Source organism: Epinephelus fuscoguttatus, linkage group LG7 (assembly GCF_011397635.1).
Source record: "Epinephelus fuscoguttatus linkage group LG7, E.fuscoguttatus.final_Chr_v1".
NCBI lineage: Eukaryota > Metazoa > Chordata > Actinopteri > Perciformes > Serranidae > Epinephelus > Epinephelus fuscoguttatus.
In genome coordinates, this window is record NC_064758.1 from 28,198,519 (window position 1) to 28,217,003 (window position 18,485).

Here is an 18,485-nt window from a genome sequence, read left to right on the forward strand (position 1 = left end):
GCAGGTATGATGGATCCCTTTTCTGTCTGCACCGGTGAAGGACACAGCTCCCCAACCCCTAGTAACCTGTGTGCGCGCGTCTGTGTGTGTGTGTGAGTGTGTATTACCACACATGAATATCCAAGTTTCTCATATTGCCTTTGTGTTTGTGCGAGTGCAGCTTGGTTGTAAAAGCTGTTTACTGTGGGTAATGGTATGTTAAATGTGTGAGTCCCCAGGGTTAACTTCAAAACTCTGTATTAAATTCCAGCCAGCCTCCTTATGCCAGGCTCTTTACTGTACTAAAGAGTCCTTCTACCCAGGAAACAAACACACTTACCCATGGAAATTAGATACTGAAGCTGTAACATAAATACACATGCAATAGATAGGCCCTCAAGTGCGTACATTCAAAGTCTCATATCCCTATGAACTGCATGTGATAGTAGTATGAGAGGAAACCATATGCACGTAGGAGTAATGTTTAAACCCCTTAAAAAAGAGCTGTGTTTTGAACGTGGAGACTTTTTTGGGGTGTGCACATACCCTTTACACACCGAATCTGTATTAAGAGTGAATGTCTGTTGATTGGGAATTATTTTCCGATAACACCAGGGAGTTTAAAGGAACAGTTCATCCAAATATTACCTGTAGTGCTATTTTGTTTTGGTGTAAGTTGCCGACTGCTGGAGATGCTGTCTGCACAGATGTCTGCCTTCTCTTGGATATAATAGAACTAGATGGCACTCGGCTTGTGGTGCTCAAAGTGCCAAAAATTACATTTAAAAAACTCAACAGCAGTGTCTCTTTCCAGAAGTTATGACCTGGCTACTCAAGATAATCCACAGACCTTGTTGTGAGCAGTTTCATGTAGGAACTATTTTCTTTTTACCAAACTACACCCACCAACCGCATCACCACGCAGAAGTAAGTTTGCACCTAATGCTAGCTCACCTAGCACCACTGAGCTAGCCAATGTCAAAGCTCAGCCGAGGAGGACTCCATTAACATTTACATCTGTTGTTGTCACAAGCACAAGCTTCTTGTCCATGAGTAGATGCACACTTCCTTCTGCATGGTGATACACTTCCTGCATGAAACTGCTCACAACAAGGTCTATGGATTATCTTGAGTAAACGGGTCACGATTTCTGGAAGGAGACATTGATGTTTAGTTTTTCGAATGTATTTTTTGGCGCTTTGAGCACCGCAAGCTGAGTGCCATCTAGTTCCATTATATTGGAGAGAAGGAAGACATCTCTACAACCGATATCTCCAACACTTAGCATCTCACACCAAAACAATCTGGAGTGATAAACACTACAGGTAAGAGGAAAAATATGTATTTTTGATTTTGGGGTGAACTGTCCCTTTAATCTATCTAGAATACAACTTTATTTGTAAAGGTATATGTAATGCTGCACTGTCTGGAGCAAAATGAAGGTTTGCCCACTGCTACTTTGTGCTTTCATAGTGAGCTTTTCATAGAAATCATTAACGCTTTAGGAAATGATCTCACCATCTGTTTGACTGAAATGACAAATATACACAGGCTTAATGAAATTACTCAGCACTTATGGTTATAATAATTGTGTGGAAAGATGTTGATTCAAATACCCTTCCTCCTGACAGGACGGGCGTTGCTGCGTTTGAACGGGGAGAAGCTAGAGAGGATGGGAATCGTCCAGGAGACGCTGAGACAGGAGGTCCTCCAACAGGTCCTCCAGCTGCAGGTCAGAGAAGAGGTCCGCAACCTGCAGCTCCTTAGTAGAAGTAAGTAACAAGACGGGGTGTGTGAGAAACTGTGTTTCTGTGTACCTCTGTGAGTATTTTTTTTTTTTTTTTTTTTTTTTTGTGAAAGGCAAAGATAAAAGAAAACTGACAAATAAGTGGAGAGCAGTAGGGTTTGGCCAAATTGGAAGGAGGCAGTCTGAGACCACGCAGGCCTGCTGTGACATACGTGGAGTTGGACATCGAAGCGCCAATTGTTTGTGGCTGTGTGTGGTTTTATTGATGGGAGCTCTTGATTTGCTGCCCTGCCTCTGAATGATGGCTGCGGTAAACACTTTTATTATCCAGCCATCAATAAACTGGCTCAGTCAATCACTGCTGACCTGGATTCAGCACTTGACGTGGTTTGCTTCTTGCATGCCTGTCTTGGCTGTTGTCATGCTTGTTGTGGGTGGTTGCTTTCTGTGTTCACTGATGGCTACAAGTCATCAAAGTGAAATGTCCACACAATTACCTGTCTCTACAACTGCATTTGAAATACTCCCTGGAGGTTGCTTAAATCTTCCAGTTTTGCAACAGAATGTTCTCTGCAGGTATGTGAATAGATAATACAGGTGTTTATCGATCAGAAGAAAAGCCACATAAATCCGAGTGCATATATATATATATTTTACTCTTCAGTGGTATTTCGCTCTAGAAGACATATTTAATGTTTTGATGGATGAGAAACACCTTAATTTTTCATGTCTCATGAGTTTGTATTCAGTGCCAAATGCACTGAGCACCTTGCAGCTATTTCACTCAGGTTTTCCTTTGGGCACCGTAATCTTTAAGATCATGACCTATATTCAGTAGCAGCGTCCTTGCTGAGCTCATGTCTCGAATGACAAAGGATATGCAAAAATTAAGGGCAATTGCAACAAGCTTGTTGCTTTACTTGCTTCAGTAATTCAGCAAAACATATCTGGAGGTTTTGACTGTCCTTTGTCTTGTTCGTGGAGCACAAAAGAGAGCAGGACCTTATCTGCAGAAATAAGAAATAAAACTAACTGCATAATCGTTTGTCTAAATGGTCCAATCTCCCTTGACATAAGCGCGTCTGATCGAAATAGAGAATTGTTAGTTCAAGCAGAGCAATGAAGCTGTTTATGCCATCAAGTGATCGTTTTGAACTGATGCTGCAAGGGCTCTTACAATCATCGGTTACATTCAGACGAGTAAATGAAGTGGTCTCTGCAATCTGTCAAGCTTACACTCACTTTCTGATCATTCATGCTGCTCATGCTGTTGCTGTTTTTTTTTTTCACTACAGTCTGCTTTGAGGTAGGAGCTTGACAGAAATGATATAAATAACTCTGCGTTTGATGCCCATTTTAATCTATCCATGACCCACCTTTGGGACCTGCGAGTGTTTTTGTAGACACAACATCGACTACATGAAGCCAGAGATTTTGTAAGAGCACTAGATCCCGACAGCAATATGAAAAGTGTGTGTGGTGTGAGGGAGGGAAACAGGAGATGATGATGGTATATGGTGCTGCAACCATATATATATATATATATATATATATATATTATTCACTTCATCCGTCAGTGGTTTTAATGTTTTACATATATACATACATTCATACTTGAGTACTCCCTTATGGCAGTGGCCCGCCAGCAGGACAATGCACCATGCCACACTGCAAAAACTGCTCAAGAATTGCTCAGGGAACGTGAACTAGAGCTCAAGGCCTTGACCTGGCCTCCAAAGTCCCCATATCCCAATTGGATCAAGCATCTGTGGGACATCCTATTACCCTACCTCACAACCCACAGGACTTAAAGGATCCTCTGCCAGCACGTTGGTGCCACACCCCTCAGAGGTCCTATGCCTCAACAGGTCAAAGCTAAGTGCAATCCAGTGAGGCTCCACCGTGGATTGGGGGTACCTCTAGGGTACCAGCGTGTCCCACAAATCCTCGATCAGATTGGGATCTGGGGAATTTAGATGCCAGGTCAATGCCTTGAGCTCTGTGTCACGTTCCTTGGACCATCCCTCAGCAGCTTTTGCAGTGTGGCACGGTGCATTGTCCTGCTGGGGGGGCCACTGTCATGAGAGAGTGCCGTTGCCATGAGGGGGGGATTCTTGGTCTGGTTCAGGTGGGTGGAGCGTATCAAGTGGCATCCACATGTATGCCAGAACCAAAGGTTTCCCAGCAGAACATTGCACTGTAACAAGATGATTAATGTTATTCACTTCACCACTCGGTGGTTTTAATGTTTTGGCTGATTGGTGTATACATATATATATGTACAGACTAAGCCAGTCGAATAAATGTGCTCCTGGTCATGAGTTGACATTTAAAACTGTAATTAGTTCATCGACATAGCACAGCACAAAATAAACAAAGCATTTTCAAAGAGAAATTAGGGATTCTTGAATTAACAAAAGAAAGTAATCAGAACAAGTTGGATCTCCAACTGCAATCAAAGAACAAGAGGAGCACTCAGAGAGGAAGAGGAAACCTGTGTACACAAGACTAAATTCAGCTGCTATCCAATTATATTGAACATTAACAAAGACATTCAGTCCCACTCTAAATACTTCCATAACCTAAACATAAAGGAGAGCTGTAGGCACCACACCAAACAACCCTTTCTTTGAGCTGGTGATGAAACTAAAGATCACCATTACAAGGCAACAAGTAAACTAAATATCTCTGCTCGGACTGACTTTTTAGATTGTCCTTCAGCATATTGGCTTTGAAGTTTCACAAGAGAGTGGCAGGAAACATAACGAGGAAGAAGTAGGGATTTTATGAGACAAAGCCTCGAACTAGTTTCATGTGCCTTAAACCAGTGGATCACCAGAATACCCAAAGTCGCTCAGTTTCGTGTGCTCATTTATTTTTTCCTCTTTGATCATTTTAGCTCATCCTCTCAGACACTTAGGAGTAATTGTTTTTTTTATGACATCCATGCCAATCAAGCATGTTGAACTGAATCAAACTGAATTAAATTGAGAGATGGAAAGCAATTCACAGGTAAGGGAAAATAATTAAATTGCTGTTGGACACTTCTATTAATAGAGCAATGCAAATGTAATTTGCCACTTCAGCAGGCTCTGACGCTAAGCTATAAGGGCAAGCTAATTTGGTGGCCTTATAAAACACCTGAGGTTCACAGGGTTGGAGGGTATTCAGAGGTGATAAAAGTAGCACGGGGCGGGAAGCAGCTGAAGGGGTGATAATGGGGGTTGGTTTAGTGCTGAGTGTGATGAGGTGGTGATAAGGTGGTAGAAGAGGCCAGAGGCGATAAAGGTCTGAGTGTGGACTGCACATTAAAAAAAACAGTTTACCATAAAATGACCTGTCCTGACATCATGACATCATCTGTAGTATGACAGTTCCCACAACCAGCAGGCTAACCCATGTCTCAGCATCTCAGCCTATACTTTCAAACCACTTCATTGAGATCTATCCAAAAATAATATTAAGACTTTAAATTTCTCCAACAACAGCATCCCAAAGCAATGTAGCTCTATGGTTGTGGTCATAGTCTGCTACTTTAGTCCAGACTGAAATATCTCATCAAATACTGGATGGATTGACATGAAGTTTGGTACAGGCACCCATGTTTCCCACAGGATTAACCGTAGTAACTTTATGAATGTTAGTGACGGCACCATCATCAGGTCAAAGCATCCAACGCATTCTCACTCTGACCTCAACATACGTCCACATACGACGCGCAAGGTGCCCCGGTAGGATTGGTTTTTGACGTTCTGGGACACTGTGTCAACTTCTCTTCTATCAAGATACGCTTCCATTTTCACAAGAAATTTAACATTTACATACAGACTCTTTAAAAATAAACGTGCTACATCAGTACGACACTGCAAATTGATGTTTTTTTTCCATCAACAGCAAACACACATGGTTGGGTTTAGGCATCAAATGAAGTGGTTAGGTTTAGGGAAAAAAAGAACAGGGTTTGGCTTTAGAATCTTACGAGATGCGAACACCGCTCTTTCGGGTTAAAGTCGCCATTTGTTAGACTCATACGACAACCCCTCCCACCTCCCTTTCGCCACCTCAACTTTCGTCCTTGTCCTGCAGCATTTCCCCCTGACCCCGCCGAGTGCCGTTATACTACAACAGCTGTGTATCATGCCGACATTGAAGGACGCTTGTTTTGGTTGGTTTCTGACGCCACAAGCACGGACTGAGAGTGGCGTTGCTTAAATGTCAAAAGAGCAACTTCTTAAATTGACAGTACAGGTGTTAAAACTTAAGTTTGAATAGGTTACAAAATACACCTTGAATATCAACGAAACAAAAGAGATCACCATTGGGGTTATAATGAGTAAATGTGTTGCTAACGTAACATATTATGTCGAGTGATGTGACATACTATGTTGTAAAAATAACTCAGTGTCAACTTTTGTTTTCACACAGGACATGAACAGCAGTCTCCTGGGGGAAAGTCCTGTGTCTTTTGACCCACCCATTACTCTTACGACCTCTCTATTCAGACTCTGTTGCTCTTACGTCACCTGACTTCCTCTTTTGCTCCTGTTATAATTACAATAGTCACTAGAGGTCACTGCTTCACAATAACACAAATATGGGTTGTAATAAGATGCTCATGAAAATGACCTATGTGGTTGTATTTTGGAGGAGTCTTGTGAAGAAGCATTGGTGATGGTGAGGTGGAAGTATGAGGGCTGGATGTTAGAACGAAGGGTCAGACTTGTTGCAGAGTTGCACCTGCAGGTTGTTGTGGTTCACACTGTAATCCCTACAACCTAACACACACTTTCAGCTATTCTCCCTGAACAATTCTCCTGATACATTTACAATTCTAGTGTGATTTAGCAGTGCCTCGTGTCATACCGCCCGTCAGGTCTGATTCATCTGCAATGGATTTACCAAAGATTAAATATTGATCTCACAATAACTGTTGAAAAGAGGATGAAAATATAAATAAGCTTGAATTTGATGTGAGTCCCATTCACGTCTGAGCTGAGACATGATAGCACGATTTACCACGACCCCTACAAGACTCTCACATTATTCACATCAGCAGCTTTGTAAAATGCACTCTTCAGTGATTTCTTAAACCCCTACAAGCCATAAGTGCTCTCTCTGTGTCTCTCCAGCTCCTTTTGAAAATAAAATATGTGATTCAAAATTAAAAGGACAAATGATAGAAAAGAGCGCAGAAGCACCTGAGGGATTAGATTTGAATATGGAGAGGGAAGAAAAGGAAAATCTGCAAGCGGTAAAAAAAAAAAGAGAGCACACAGAGCTGCGATTGGAGGTGAGATGTTTAACAGATTGAGAAAAATACAGAGGGTGAGATCAACAGATCACAGAAATACAGATATGAGACGGGTAAAGAGGTTAATGAGGGAACATGCGTAGTGAAAGAAAGCCTGCTCTGATAGCACTTTCATTCCCTGGCTGTGGGGCCCTGTACTCTCCGCTCCACGCTAATCTGTCTGAGGCAGGCTCACTCGCTCAAAGCACTGTAATATCATTTCACACTTAACATGAAATCACATTACTTCTGTTGCAAATTATTGTTGAAAATGCTGTTCTCCACACAATTACCAGAGGAAAACATGAAAGTATGAATTCAAAAAATTGCATGTGTGTGTGACGGAGAGAGATTGGTATTTTTTGTCTCATGGAGTCCATAGAAAATGTGGAAAGGCGTATTTGTAGATGATGTTTTACTGACGTTTTGATTTGAAAATGGAAAGATGTCTGGAGAAGCATTTGACAGCAAAATTTAAATTTGTATTAAAGGAGCGCCACATTTTATACGAGGGTGACCTTGCTCATCATGGCGAGGACTGTCAACCTGTCCAAAAAACTGCACAATGACGTATGTGACAATGTCCTCAAGGTAGTCTTGAGTAAGGCTTGAGGCTTTGTAAATGTATGAAAGCCATTTTCTGCCACTATGATAAAAAAAAGATCCAGCATGCCATTATAATGAAAAACATTTTCAAAATAATGATTAAGAATCTCAAAATAACAAGAAACCTTATTAAAATAATGGCTTACTTCACTCAAAATAAGGAGTCCATCAAATCTATCAAGTCATTATTTGAGAAAGTTTCTTATTGTTTCAAGATACTAACTCAAACTTTTTATATAGCTCATCATTATTTTTGAGATACTACATCATTATTTCTACTGACTCACAGGATCTTTTTTTTTTTTCATTACACTGGCAGAAATGAGCTTCCATAAACACTGGAGGTGGGGAGACGAAGAGATGCTGTTGAGTTGCATTATGAGAACTGTAGGATCCAAAGTTTTGAAAACTTGGTCCATACCAGAGGCCAAAGCCCAGTTTCCACAAAACACTTTCTGTATGGTACAGTACTTCTGGAAACAAACGTAACCCTTCAGACATGGTACCTAGACCCTAGTGTTGCCACCGCCCTTAAATGTAGGCGGAGTTGTTGTCACTCACTGCTCGGTCCAGCACTGACTGTAATTTCCTCATTACCGGTGACACAGATGGAAGTCTGCACCTCGTTTATCGTCCACAGAATGAGGCTGCACGCCGACATTTTCAGACCAAATTAAATGGGCTGCAGTGAGAGTCTCTCTCCATGGGATATTGTAAAATAGAGGGTTTGTGCATTAAGTCCTTCTCAGGCAAGCTCAGGGGTTTAGTGTTGCTGTAGCCCAGAAGAGCGACACCCCGATTAGAATATGTGTAGTTCACACAACCCAGCCGAAATTAACAGATATTGAAGATCCACTCATTACTAAAAGTGAATGTCATATAAAAACTAAAGTATTGGTCAATGGTAACCGCATGCATTGAGTAACATTACAAGTTAATGTTCCACCTTAAAAGTCGCCGGCAGTCGGCCCAGTGAATGAAGGTGTTTTTTTTGTTCCAACTAGCCTCAAAACCAGCCACAACTGCTAGGTACCCCAACAGAGGGGTGACCAAAAATAGGGATGGTGTTGTTCCATTGGTACCATCCACAACTTTTCACAGTGGAAATGTAACAAAAAAAAAAAGCGTACTGAGCTGAACTGTACCGTACCATACTGCTCGGTGGAAATGGGGCTCAAAATTCAGGGTCACTCCGCCTACACTGTGATAACTTTGATCATCCTTTTTTTTAAATCTGTCTCTCACAAGTCCCCAAACATCATGGAAGTTTTCCTCCAAACGGTAACTGTGGTGTTTTGTTCCCTGTAAATGTCACTAAGTGTCCTCAGACTCTGAAGAGCACATGAATTCTGCTGCCTGCTGGGTATTTCTCGCTGGTTTCTTCTTTACCACTACCACAGAACACATGGATGGAACCATGTTTTTATGAAACTGATGTTTTACACAACACACAGCACAGTATCTGAAACTTTGAGATGCTTTGTGCATTTCAAGAAAAGGAAGGAATGAATAGAGTGCGGCTGATGACTGCAAACTCTGAATCACAGCTAATCTGCTGTAAAAGTTACTTCACAACCAGCTATCACAAATTGGACATGAAATGGTGAGCAGTTAGCAAAGTTATTAAAGGTCAAAGGTTTGAAAAGTTTTCATATCCATAACTGAAGAACTTTTGGCATTGTAACTCCAACAAACTACAAACTTTTTGCAGCTACCTTTCAACTCTACAAGGGCTGAGTGTTTGAAACTGAAAACATAGATTTGTTTTTTTGTTCACTTTAAACTTAGGGCAAAGTTTCAGGCCATGAAACTAATATGAAAAAAATAACAAAATTTACACAAATTTCAAAGTTGCTAGCAGTCGAAAAAATCATGTAGAGTGGAAGTTCAAATCAGAGCATCAAAGATGAACGCAAATATACATATATAGGCCTGTTCACCACTTCAGCCTTCACTGCTAGTTTGCATGGCAGTATTTCACAATATGTTGTTGTGTCTCCTCTTGTACGAAACCCTTTCATTGTTGTGAAAGTTATTCCCTTGCTATTTTTGTGCATGCACATTTTTTTAGACACTTCACTTACAGTATTTCATGTATTTTCAGCATGCTAGGCTGTGTTATATTCAGTCAGTGCAAGGTAAGGAAGCTGTCTTTCAAAGCCCAGAGCCATAGCTCTCTCTCAGGGTAGCGTGAACCATGCAGGGGTTGTTGTAACATCTGGAAAGCTTTGGGAGGCAGGATTCAGATCAGAGCCCAGTGGGGGATGTGCCCTCCTTCTTCTGCTTAGCCTCTGGTTGTTGGTATATCTTTATAATAAACTGTCAGTCCCTCCCTTCTTCTCAACACATGAAATTTTCATCAAAGTCGGTTGATGCCTTTGTGTGTAGCCATCTGCGGTGTTTCAGACTCTCAGCGGTAATTAGCCGAAACAGGATGACCAACCCCTCACCCCTATACCAAAATCAAAAGATTTGTTGTCGACAGCACTTTGGTTGCCGTGGGAGATTGTCTTGGTAACCTTGTTACTCTGAAACGCTCCTGTGATGTTACCCATCCTCGCAGAGCTCCGTGTGGTGCCTGCCAGCTGAACTGTAGCTCTGAATTAGAATATGAATGAAACCCTGAGCTTGACAGACAGGGGAAAAGGAGGAACATGTCATTTCGCCTCAGCTCAAATTTTGCCCGGTTGCCGCTCTCCTACCCGCCTCCCCTCCTCTGCTGCACCTAGGCTGTGACGACTCCATCGGGAGCTCATTTAAAAGGGGTTTCTAACAGAGAAGTGGTTTCTCTCTGTGTCTGCACGAGCCTCTAGTCATATCCACGCCTCTCCATCCTCCTGTCTCTATCGTTTCCTGGTTCGGGTTCACTCCAGTGCCGCGTTACATCTGTCTGTGTCTCAAAACAGGTGGCGCGTCTTCCTCGGCTATCAGGAGAGGGGGGCTTAGAGCTGAAATGCCAATAGTCTGGGAGAGGAAAGTCTGCCTTCCCACTGACTCCCGGTGTCATTTCAGGATGGAATGAACTGGCTAGTTGTCAGGGAAACCACCTGGTCGCATCTGTTGTTTCGAAAGAGAAGAGGAGATAATGACACAGAGGAAAAAAAGGCTCTTTATTACATGCTGATTAGCTTCATGTCAGAATATCTGCCCTTTGCCACAAAGCTATATTATAGGCCTGTGTTACAGTGTATAGGGAAACAGCACAGTAGAATGATATAGTAGAAATACATACAATAGATCTGTGTGTATTACACATCTGGCTGCTGTAACCTCAGACTTTCTCTCTATATGTCATCATTTCAGAGTCTTTTTCTCCACCTACATCAACAACATTGCACCAATCTTCATGCGCCACCATTACTCTCTCTCACTTATTCAGTCAGTATCTCTTACTTATTCAGTCAGCTAGTGTTTCATACTAAATTATTACTTGTTATAGAGGTTGTTGCTCTGTGATTGAGTGCAGCGTGTTACACGAAGAGACTCCAGCCACACTGGTTACTTGATTATTCAGGAACAGAGTCTGGGGGAGGAAGGTGTCACATACAGATTCAGGAAGGTTATGAGCCCCATACTCGTGCTTTGAAAGGGCTCTCAGATGTGACTGATGTGTTTTCAAGGCAGGGGGAGTTTCAGCAGCTTCACGGTGCATTAAAAGGGTCAGACCGATGGAGAGAAATGCATTTTGGACGATGCGTGGAGGCAAGGGCGTAGGCTTGGTTGTTAACATTGTGGGGGACACGTGAATTAAAGGGAAACACTTAATTTCCTGTATTCTGGTGAATTTTTATGCATCAATTCATAGTGTAAACGTTTTCACTTGTGTCAAAATAAAAGTCCTCTGCTACTTTCATGCTTTTTTGTTCTAAATATCGAGGGGGACGTGTCACCAGCGCCCCCCTCTGAAATCTACACCCATGAACCGAGGCTACAATAGGGCATGGTGTCATGGTGGTCTGCACTTTAACCTCTTTTTTTTCCCTACCCATGTGAATCCTAATTATGTTCCCCCTTTTCTCTCCCCTCTCTCCGCAGCCTCCTTTGGAAACTTCTCTTAGCTCATCCCTGGATCCATTTGGCAGCCCATTCCCTCGTCCCCGGTCACAATACATCTCTAGGAGCCATGGAAGAGCTGCTGTCTTCAGATATGTGAGCGGAGAATCGGCGAGTAAAAGGGGGCAGGGCGAGCCTATAGACGACATGCCAAACGGTCTGGAGGATTCTCATTCAACGCGGCCAATCTGGTTTACAGACACTGAGACAGAGACAAAGCCCCGCTGGAGGCAGGGGTACCCACTGTAACATAGTGATAAGATGTAAGATTCACAACCCTAGTGATGATGTAGGCCTGTCACTGGTATATGCTTGATCGCAGCAAATCTCCTTTTGGTTTCCCGTCTCGTCCGGATTGGACTGTTATTTTTGACATATGCTGTACACGTGCACAAACATGGTTCTCCTCTCCTAATAAGGTCATTACATGAATAACTCTTTGGCATGGTTTTACGTAACCTTAACCTTTGAGCCCAGTGATGCTGAAACCACGTGGATGATGGTTTGCATTGTGGTGTGACCATAGATTTACATACAGCGCCACCATTTGGCCACTGGAACTAAAGTGAAGGAAACCTCTGGTCGATGACCATCTCATTTTGATGCTATAACACCAAGCCTGCTCACAAGGAGTTAGAGCTGGCTAATACAACCCTAATCAATTCCTCACCCACAGGTCACACTCACTTTTTCCTCTCAGGACTTTAGTTTCGGAGTTATAGGTTTGGAGGATCAACAATAAAACTTTAAGCCGAATGTCATTCCAACAACCAGACTTTTTGTATTGCGACTGATCTGCAGTATGTCAGTGAGAAATTAGAAATATATATGAGCGTTGTAGAATAACATACACTGTAAATCTGCGTATACTGTAATAGTACCTTAGTCTTTAATTAAAGGAACGGATCCAGAGGACACGGAGTTAATGTGATAATCACTGACTGTCTATGCTTGATAAAGCAATAATTCAAATGATATAATGTGAAGAGGAGTAGCGCTGTATGGGATGAATGGTTTGAGATGCGAGTATGAGTGTCTGCTGAGGGGAATACACATTTTGCCTGTTACAGCCTCATAGCTTCTGTCCCTTGTGTGTGCTACTGTATACTGTATGTCATCTCTCGCACACAGACACCGAGGAAAAGGACGAGACTCTGTTGTAGTTTAGACGCTCTGTCCCTGGTGTGACACTGTGATTTCAAATGCTCGGAAATCAAAATACTATGACAGCTACCCAGATGCAAGATTCCCAGCGCAACTTGAGCGAGCACCCTTGATGTCACTCTAGACAGCAGCAGACAGATATGTATGATGAAGATGTTTAAGCAACATAAATAAATTCAATAAATAAATAAATAAACTTCCAACAAACAAAACCTCCCCTTCCAGCATCCTTCCATCTGTCCTTTGACAAGAAGTCTTTGGGTAATGTAAGTAACTGACTGTTAAAAGGGAGAAAACACACTGTATTATTTTTGAATTACCAGATGTACTGTATATATGAACACTTTTGGTTTACATTGTCAGATGATTGATGAGCTGTTTGAAATGCAAAAAAAAAAAGGAAAAAGGAAAAGTATTTCTGCTTTACAGATATGAAGACATATGGTATGGAACATGATGGAAGCTGTCTTTTTAGAATAAACTAATTGAGATTAAGTGTCGGTCTTGATTTTCACATTATGTTACTGTAATGTTTTTATTATTATGATTGAATTTCAGGTCAGCAGATGCCGAAACACAGTGACATGTTTGATAGAAAAGTATAAAGCAACAAAAATCTCTGCTCAACTGAAAGCAGCTCAGCCCTCAACCCTCATTTATCTTGTCTCAAGATATTCAGTGGCACTGCCAAGGGGTGAATGGGGGGCCATGTCAACCCGTCTTTTAATGTTGGCATAATACGTGGTTCAACTGCCCCTGGTGGCGTCAAAGGGAAACGTGTCAGGACAAGAACGGAAATAAGGCAGCACAAGTCCAAGTGGGGCGTGTGGAAGGGGTGGCGGAGGGGTCCAACAAACACCGACTTTCACCCAAGAGACTGGTGTTTGTGTCCCATGAGCTAAACCCTATTCTTTTTTCCTAAACCTAACCATGTGTTTTTGTTGTCGTAGGAAAAAAACGTCAATTTGCAGTGACGTACCGATGCAGTTTATTTTGACTGTATGTGAACGTTTAATTTCCTGTGAAAACAGAAGTGTATTTTGAAAGGAGGCAATGCATGCAACAGGCAGAACTTGACACGGTGTCCAAGCACATCAACAACCAACGCACCCAGGCCACCTTTCACGTTGTATTTGGACGTGGAAATTCCATGACCAAACGTTGATACGTAACGAGGTGGGAGTGATGATGTGTTGGCCATGTCCATCCTGATACAATCGCTGCCCCCCCTTCGCCAAAAGATAATTTGAGGCCTGTGTGTGGTGTTCATAAACTTGAGTTGTCAATTTGAAGAACAATGAATCACTTAACAGGGATAGAAACAACACATTCTCACTCTGACCTTGTCACATATTGACGTTTGGTCATGGACTTGGCCGGCAGCCGTTACAGTTTAGTGGCGCCCAGAAGCGTATCATGCTGATGTTTTTTTCGTCAATGTCACTGCCCAAGCGCCGGATTTCAACAACTTCAGAGTGAGACTGGGTTGATAGATTCGTAACACATTAAAACAGGATTGTTGTGCAGCTCAAAATGTTAAGTGCACTGGTATTTGTCTGTGTACATCAGATAATTAGTAATATTAACTGTAAAGGAAGAAACGCCTTTACACCACAACAGCATAACAGATGTCCTTAAATTCAGTCATGTTTTTTTGTTGTGTGCAACCACAAGATTTTCAGTGGCCCTATTTGGCCACCCCTATGAAAGCTTTCTCAGGGCACCACTGAAGATATGGAGGAGGTGCCCAAGATCTTTCCCACATGAACAAACATTTCAAGTTGTAAAACTTTTCCAACCTCTGTATGACAGAAATCAGTTCTTGTATCTTTGGAAACGGGGTGGAATTGTCTTCCAAGTCTCTGAGAATCAGGTTTTTTGCTGGCAGTGTTCCCATCATCAAAGCTAATTGTATACTGCATGAGAGGGGAGTGGAGAGTGTCCTCTGAGCATTCAAAAATAGCCGAGTCTCTGCGGGGAATACTCTGGATTTATGTACTTTGGAAATCTGAAAATATCAGACCAAAATAAATCCAGCATTGGACACCCCAAAATAAATGTAACAGCGTCCTTCTTTAGTTTTGCATCTGTCACAACACAGAAACACTGAGGGATAAAAGCTGACAAGCTCAAATAGAGTTATTGAAAAAACAACTCTTCACAACTTTATAAATAAAATGTTTTACTAATGAGCATACCGAAACATTAAAGATATTTCTTTGTTTTTTCACTCCTATACACACATGCACACACATAGAAACCCAGCTGCTGTTATTAAGGTGGCACGAAAGGGATTCACCTCAGTGGCTCACCTCTAATCCCAAAAGTTTCCCCAGATATCTTAGTCTGGTCATATCCTTGAAATGCTGCACAGCTTCTGTATGTACTTAGTTCTCTTTCTTTTTCTTTGCTTTCTTTATTGTTTCCCTTTTTTACCAACTTACTTCTGAGTTTTGTTTCCTGTTTTGTTTGATACTTCTTGCTTCCTCCCTTCCCTCTTCATAGTTAATTCATTGATTTATTCATCATTTTTTTCCTTAAAGGAACAGTTTGTAGGATTTAGAGGCATCTAGCAGTGAGGACTGCAGAGTGCAAGCAGCTGAAACTGCTCCTATGTGCCAAGTATGAACTCCCAGTTAGGATTCCTTCAGGGAGATGAATTATCAGAGGTCTTCTTCTCTTCACAACAAATGGATGTGGTGATTTAAACTAGTAAAAAGTTGAATAAAGCAGTTTCACCTCACAAATTAGTGTTTTTCCGACATTGCTTGTCACAGAGGGGCTGCTAACTACGGTAGCCAATGGAAAAATGCAGCTGGCCCTATCCAGAGCCAGTGTTTAGTTTGTCTGTTCTGCTGTAGAAACATGGCAGTGCAACATGGTGGACTCCATGGACGAGGACCTGCTCCCTATGTAGATATCAACAGCTCAAGGTATTGAAAACATGACAATTCCTATTTTCAGCTCGTTAATCACTAAAGAAAACATACTGATTATATTATATTCCATTTTTTGCCAACAGATGCCCCCAAAACCTACATGCTGGACCTTTAATGTTTACAGATATGTTTCTAGTATAGAGTAGAACGTCCAAAACAAAGACAGAAAAAAACGTTTAAAAAGAAATGCAGCTAATCTGAGGACAGTGTTGGGGAGTAACTACTCACATGTAGAGTTATGAGTACAGTCATAGAGTTATGTAACTAAATTACAAAATAAATGAAATTGTAATCTGTTACAGTTAATGAAAATAAATGTAATTAAATCAAAGTTAGTTACTAATCAAGATGTTGCTGATTACAAAGAGATTCTGAATATATTCTTTAAAGCTTATATGTAGAATATAAAAGTCATTGTGTTGCTTTGCATCTTTTCGCTGTGGAGGAATGTCTTCTTTTGGAATAGCCTGTTTCTGGACATTTTTCAACTTTATTGCCCCATTTAAAACTACAGACTCTTAAATAATGGACGTAGCTAACTTGACATCACCCACTGGTTTGTGGACTCTGATTTCAGACGAGAAGGTGGAGTTGTAGAGAAGCAAGTGGATATGACTCATAGACCGTAGTGATGCCTTGCAGAGACATCTGCATGTGGAACTATGTGGAACTTTAAATCTTAATAAAATGTAATCAGGTGAGTCATGTAAGAATGCCCCCCCCCCCCCAGTTGTCACAGATAAGCTGGAGACCAAAACTTATTTGTACAAGACTGTAAACATGTTTATTTATTTTAGCTGTAAAGTTGGGCATTTTAACATGAGGGTCAGTGAGAACTGACTCGCCTCAGCCTCAAGTGGCCATTTGAGGAACTGCAGTTTTTGGCACTTCAGCATTGGCCAGTTGTTTAATAAAACATTTCTCAGAGAAGTGGTCAACATATAATAAAATATGATGAGTTACATGACTTTGAAGTTATTAAAATAGTTACATAGTTGCTTATTACATTTTTAAAGCGTAACTAGTACCCTGTAACCTATTATATGTCAAAAGTGACCTTCCCAGCATCATCTGAAGATTAACATAAAAATCTGAATTATAGTGTCTGAACATAATATTTGTTACAGAGTATGTCTCAAACTCACAAGTCATTCAGGGTCCTCGAATCATGACTCAGTCAATGCAAAACAGTGCTGTCTGCCTAAAGAGACACACATACCTAGTCTCTGTCTTTAGCTCACACACACACACTGGGATCCAATTACTGAGAGACATGAAGCATCTCACCAGTTGATAACAAGGCACATGTATGATAAACAGATTCAGTGAACAGTGGCCTTCTCAACCCTGACAGAGAATAAATCCGCAGAGCAGATGGTTGGATGGTGCAGTTAATTGGTTACTGTTTACTATTAAGTGTCTTCTCTTTTTTGAGAGCTTGTCTTTCGCCATGATTCTCTAAAACACCCAAATACTGAGGCTCTCCATCCAGCTTGTTTATCGTTATCTGCTCGTGGCTTTGATCAGCTGGATCTCGGTCCTCTGACAGCACTGAAATAGAATGAGAAACACTCTGTCCTCTCTCATAAGCTACTGTTGAGCAGCCCTTAAGCAGCTGCTACAGTGGAGTCGCTCAGTGGCGCAAACAGCTGAAGACTGTAATTTTTCTGGCCAGCGCCCAAGTGTTAATATTCAGGATACCACTACAAAGCAAATCAGTGTATGGAGAAAAAAGTGCATGTGTGTGCTCACTCAACTTTCACTGGTAAGGTCAAAAGATAAATAACACAATTGAGTGCTGGATGGACTCTTCAAGAGGCTTTTAGGGCACAGACCACTCCACCTGGCCGGTTTTAAAAACCATTAAGTAGCCTTTTGCTCGCTCAGCAGAGGAGGAGTGGGCACATAAATCACTGCCACAGTAAAAGGATTAATCACAGGTCAAACAAGGCCTCGCGTGAACTATTCATCAGTGGCCATTTAAAGGGAGCAGGAGGGAGATTTAACTTTATCAGTTGGGGATACTGTGCAGGGAAACGGCAGTTGCCACCTCACCCAGTAACCGACATGTCTACTGTGATGACAGCAACACACATGATGATGCCATGGCAGCAAATAGACATTTTAAGTGACAAAGATGCTTCAGGGTCCATGTTTCCTTGGTAGGAGCTGCTGCTGACAAATCACAGGGCAACACTGTCCCCTAGTGGAAGATTGATGCAGACAAACCTTGAATCTGGAAGTGTTTGTCAATTACAACAATATTTACTTAATATAAAGTCTATTAACAAGCAGTTTCATTATGTTTGCTTAGACAGTATGTTAAGACACACCATAGCAGCAACATTTGGGGGGGCACATATGAAACAGGGGGGTTTAGGGGTTCTCCACCAGAAAAAATTGAGCATCTAATACTTAACATGCTGTATTCTGTGAATTTTTGTGCAACAATTTGTATAATTTCTGCCTCAATGTAGGGTGCAATTGTCATTAACTGTGTCAAAATTAAAGTCATCTGCTACTTTTATTGGGGAGAGCAAATGCACATGCAAAATACAGAGGGCGACGTGACCCCTGTGTCACCCTGGTAATCTACACCTATGCATAGCACTCATGAATTTAATCTTATGGAAACATATCTAAGAGGCTTGTGCTGCCTTCAGGTCCTTCAATTCATCTTTCTGACTTTTTTGTGTGCATATTAAGT

The 18,485-nt window shown here is 41.6% G+C and overlaps 1 protein-coding gene across 1 annotated transcript in view; it reads left to right on the top strand.

Moving 5' to 3' along the window:
• The window catches only part of samd10b (sterile alpha motif domain containing 10b), a 73,033-nt gene extending 59,736 nt beyond the window's left edge, over positions 1 to 13,297 (top strand). Inside the window, exons 4-5 of the mRNA XM_049580853.1 lie at positions 1,611 to 1,751; positions 11,658 to 13,297. Coding sequence (XP_049436810.1) covers positions 1,611 to 1,751; positions 11,658 to 11,680 — 164 coding nt within the window. The 3' untranslated portion in view covers positions 11,681 to 13,297. The remainder of the gene's footprint in view (positions 1 to 1,610; positions 1,752 to 11,657) is intronic.
• The last annotated feature ends 5,188 nt before the right edge of the window (positions 13,298 to 18,485 follow it).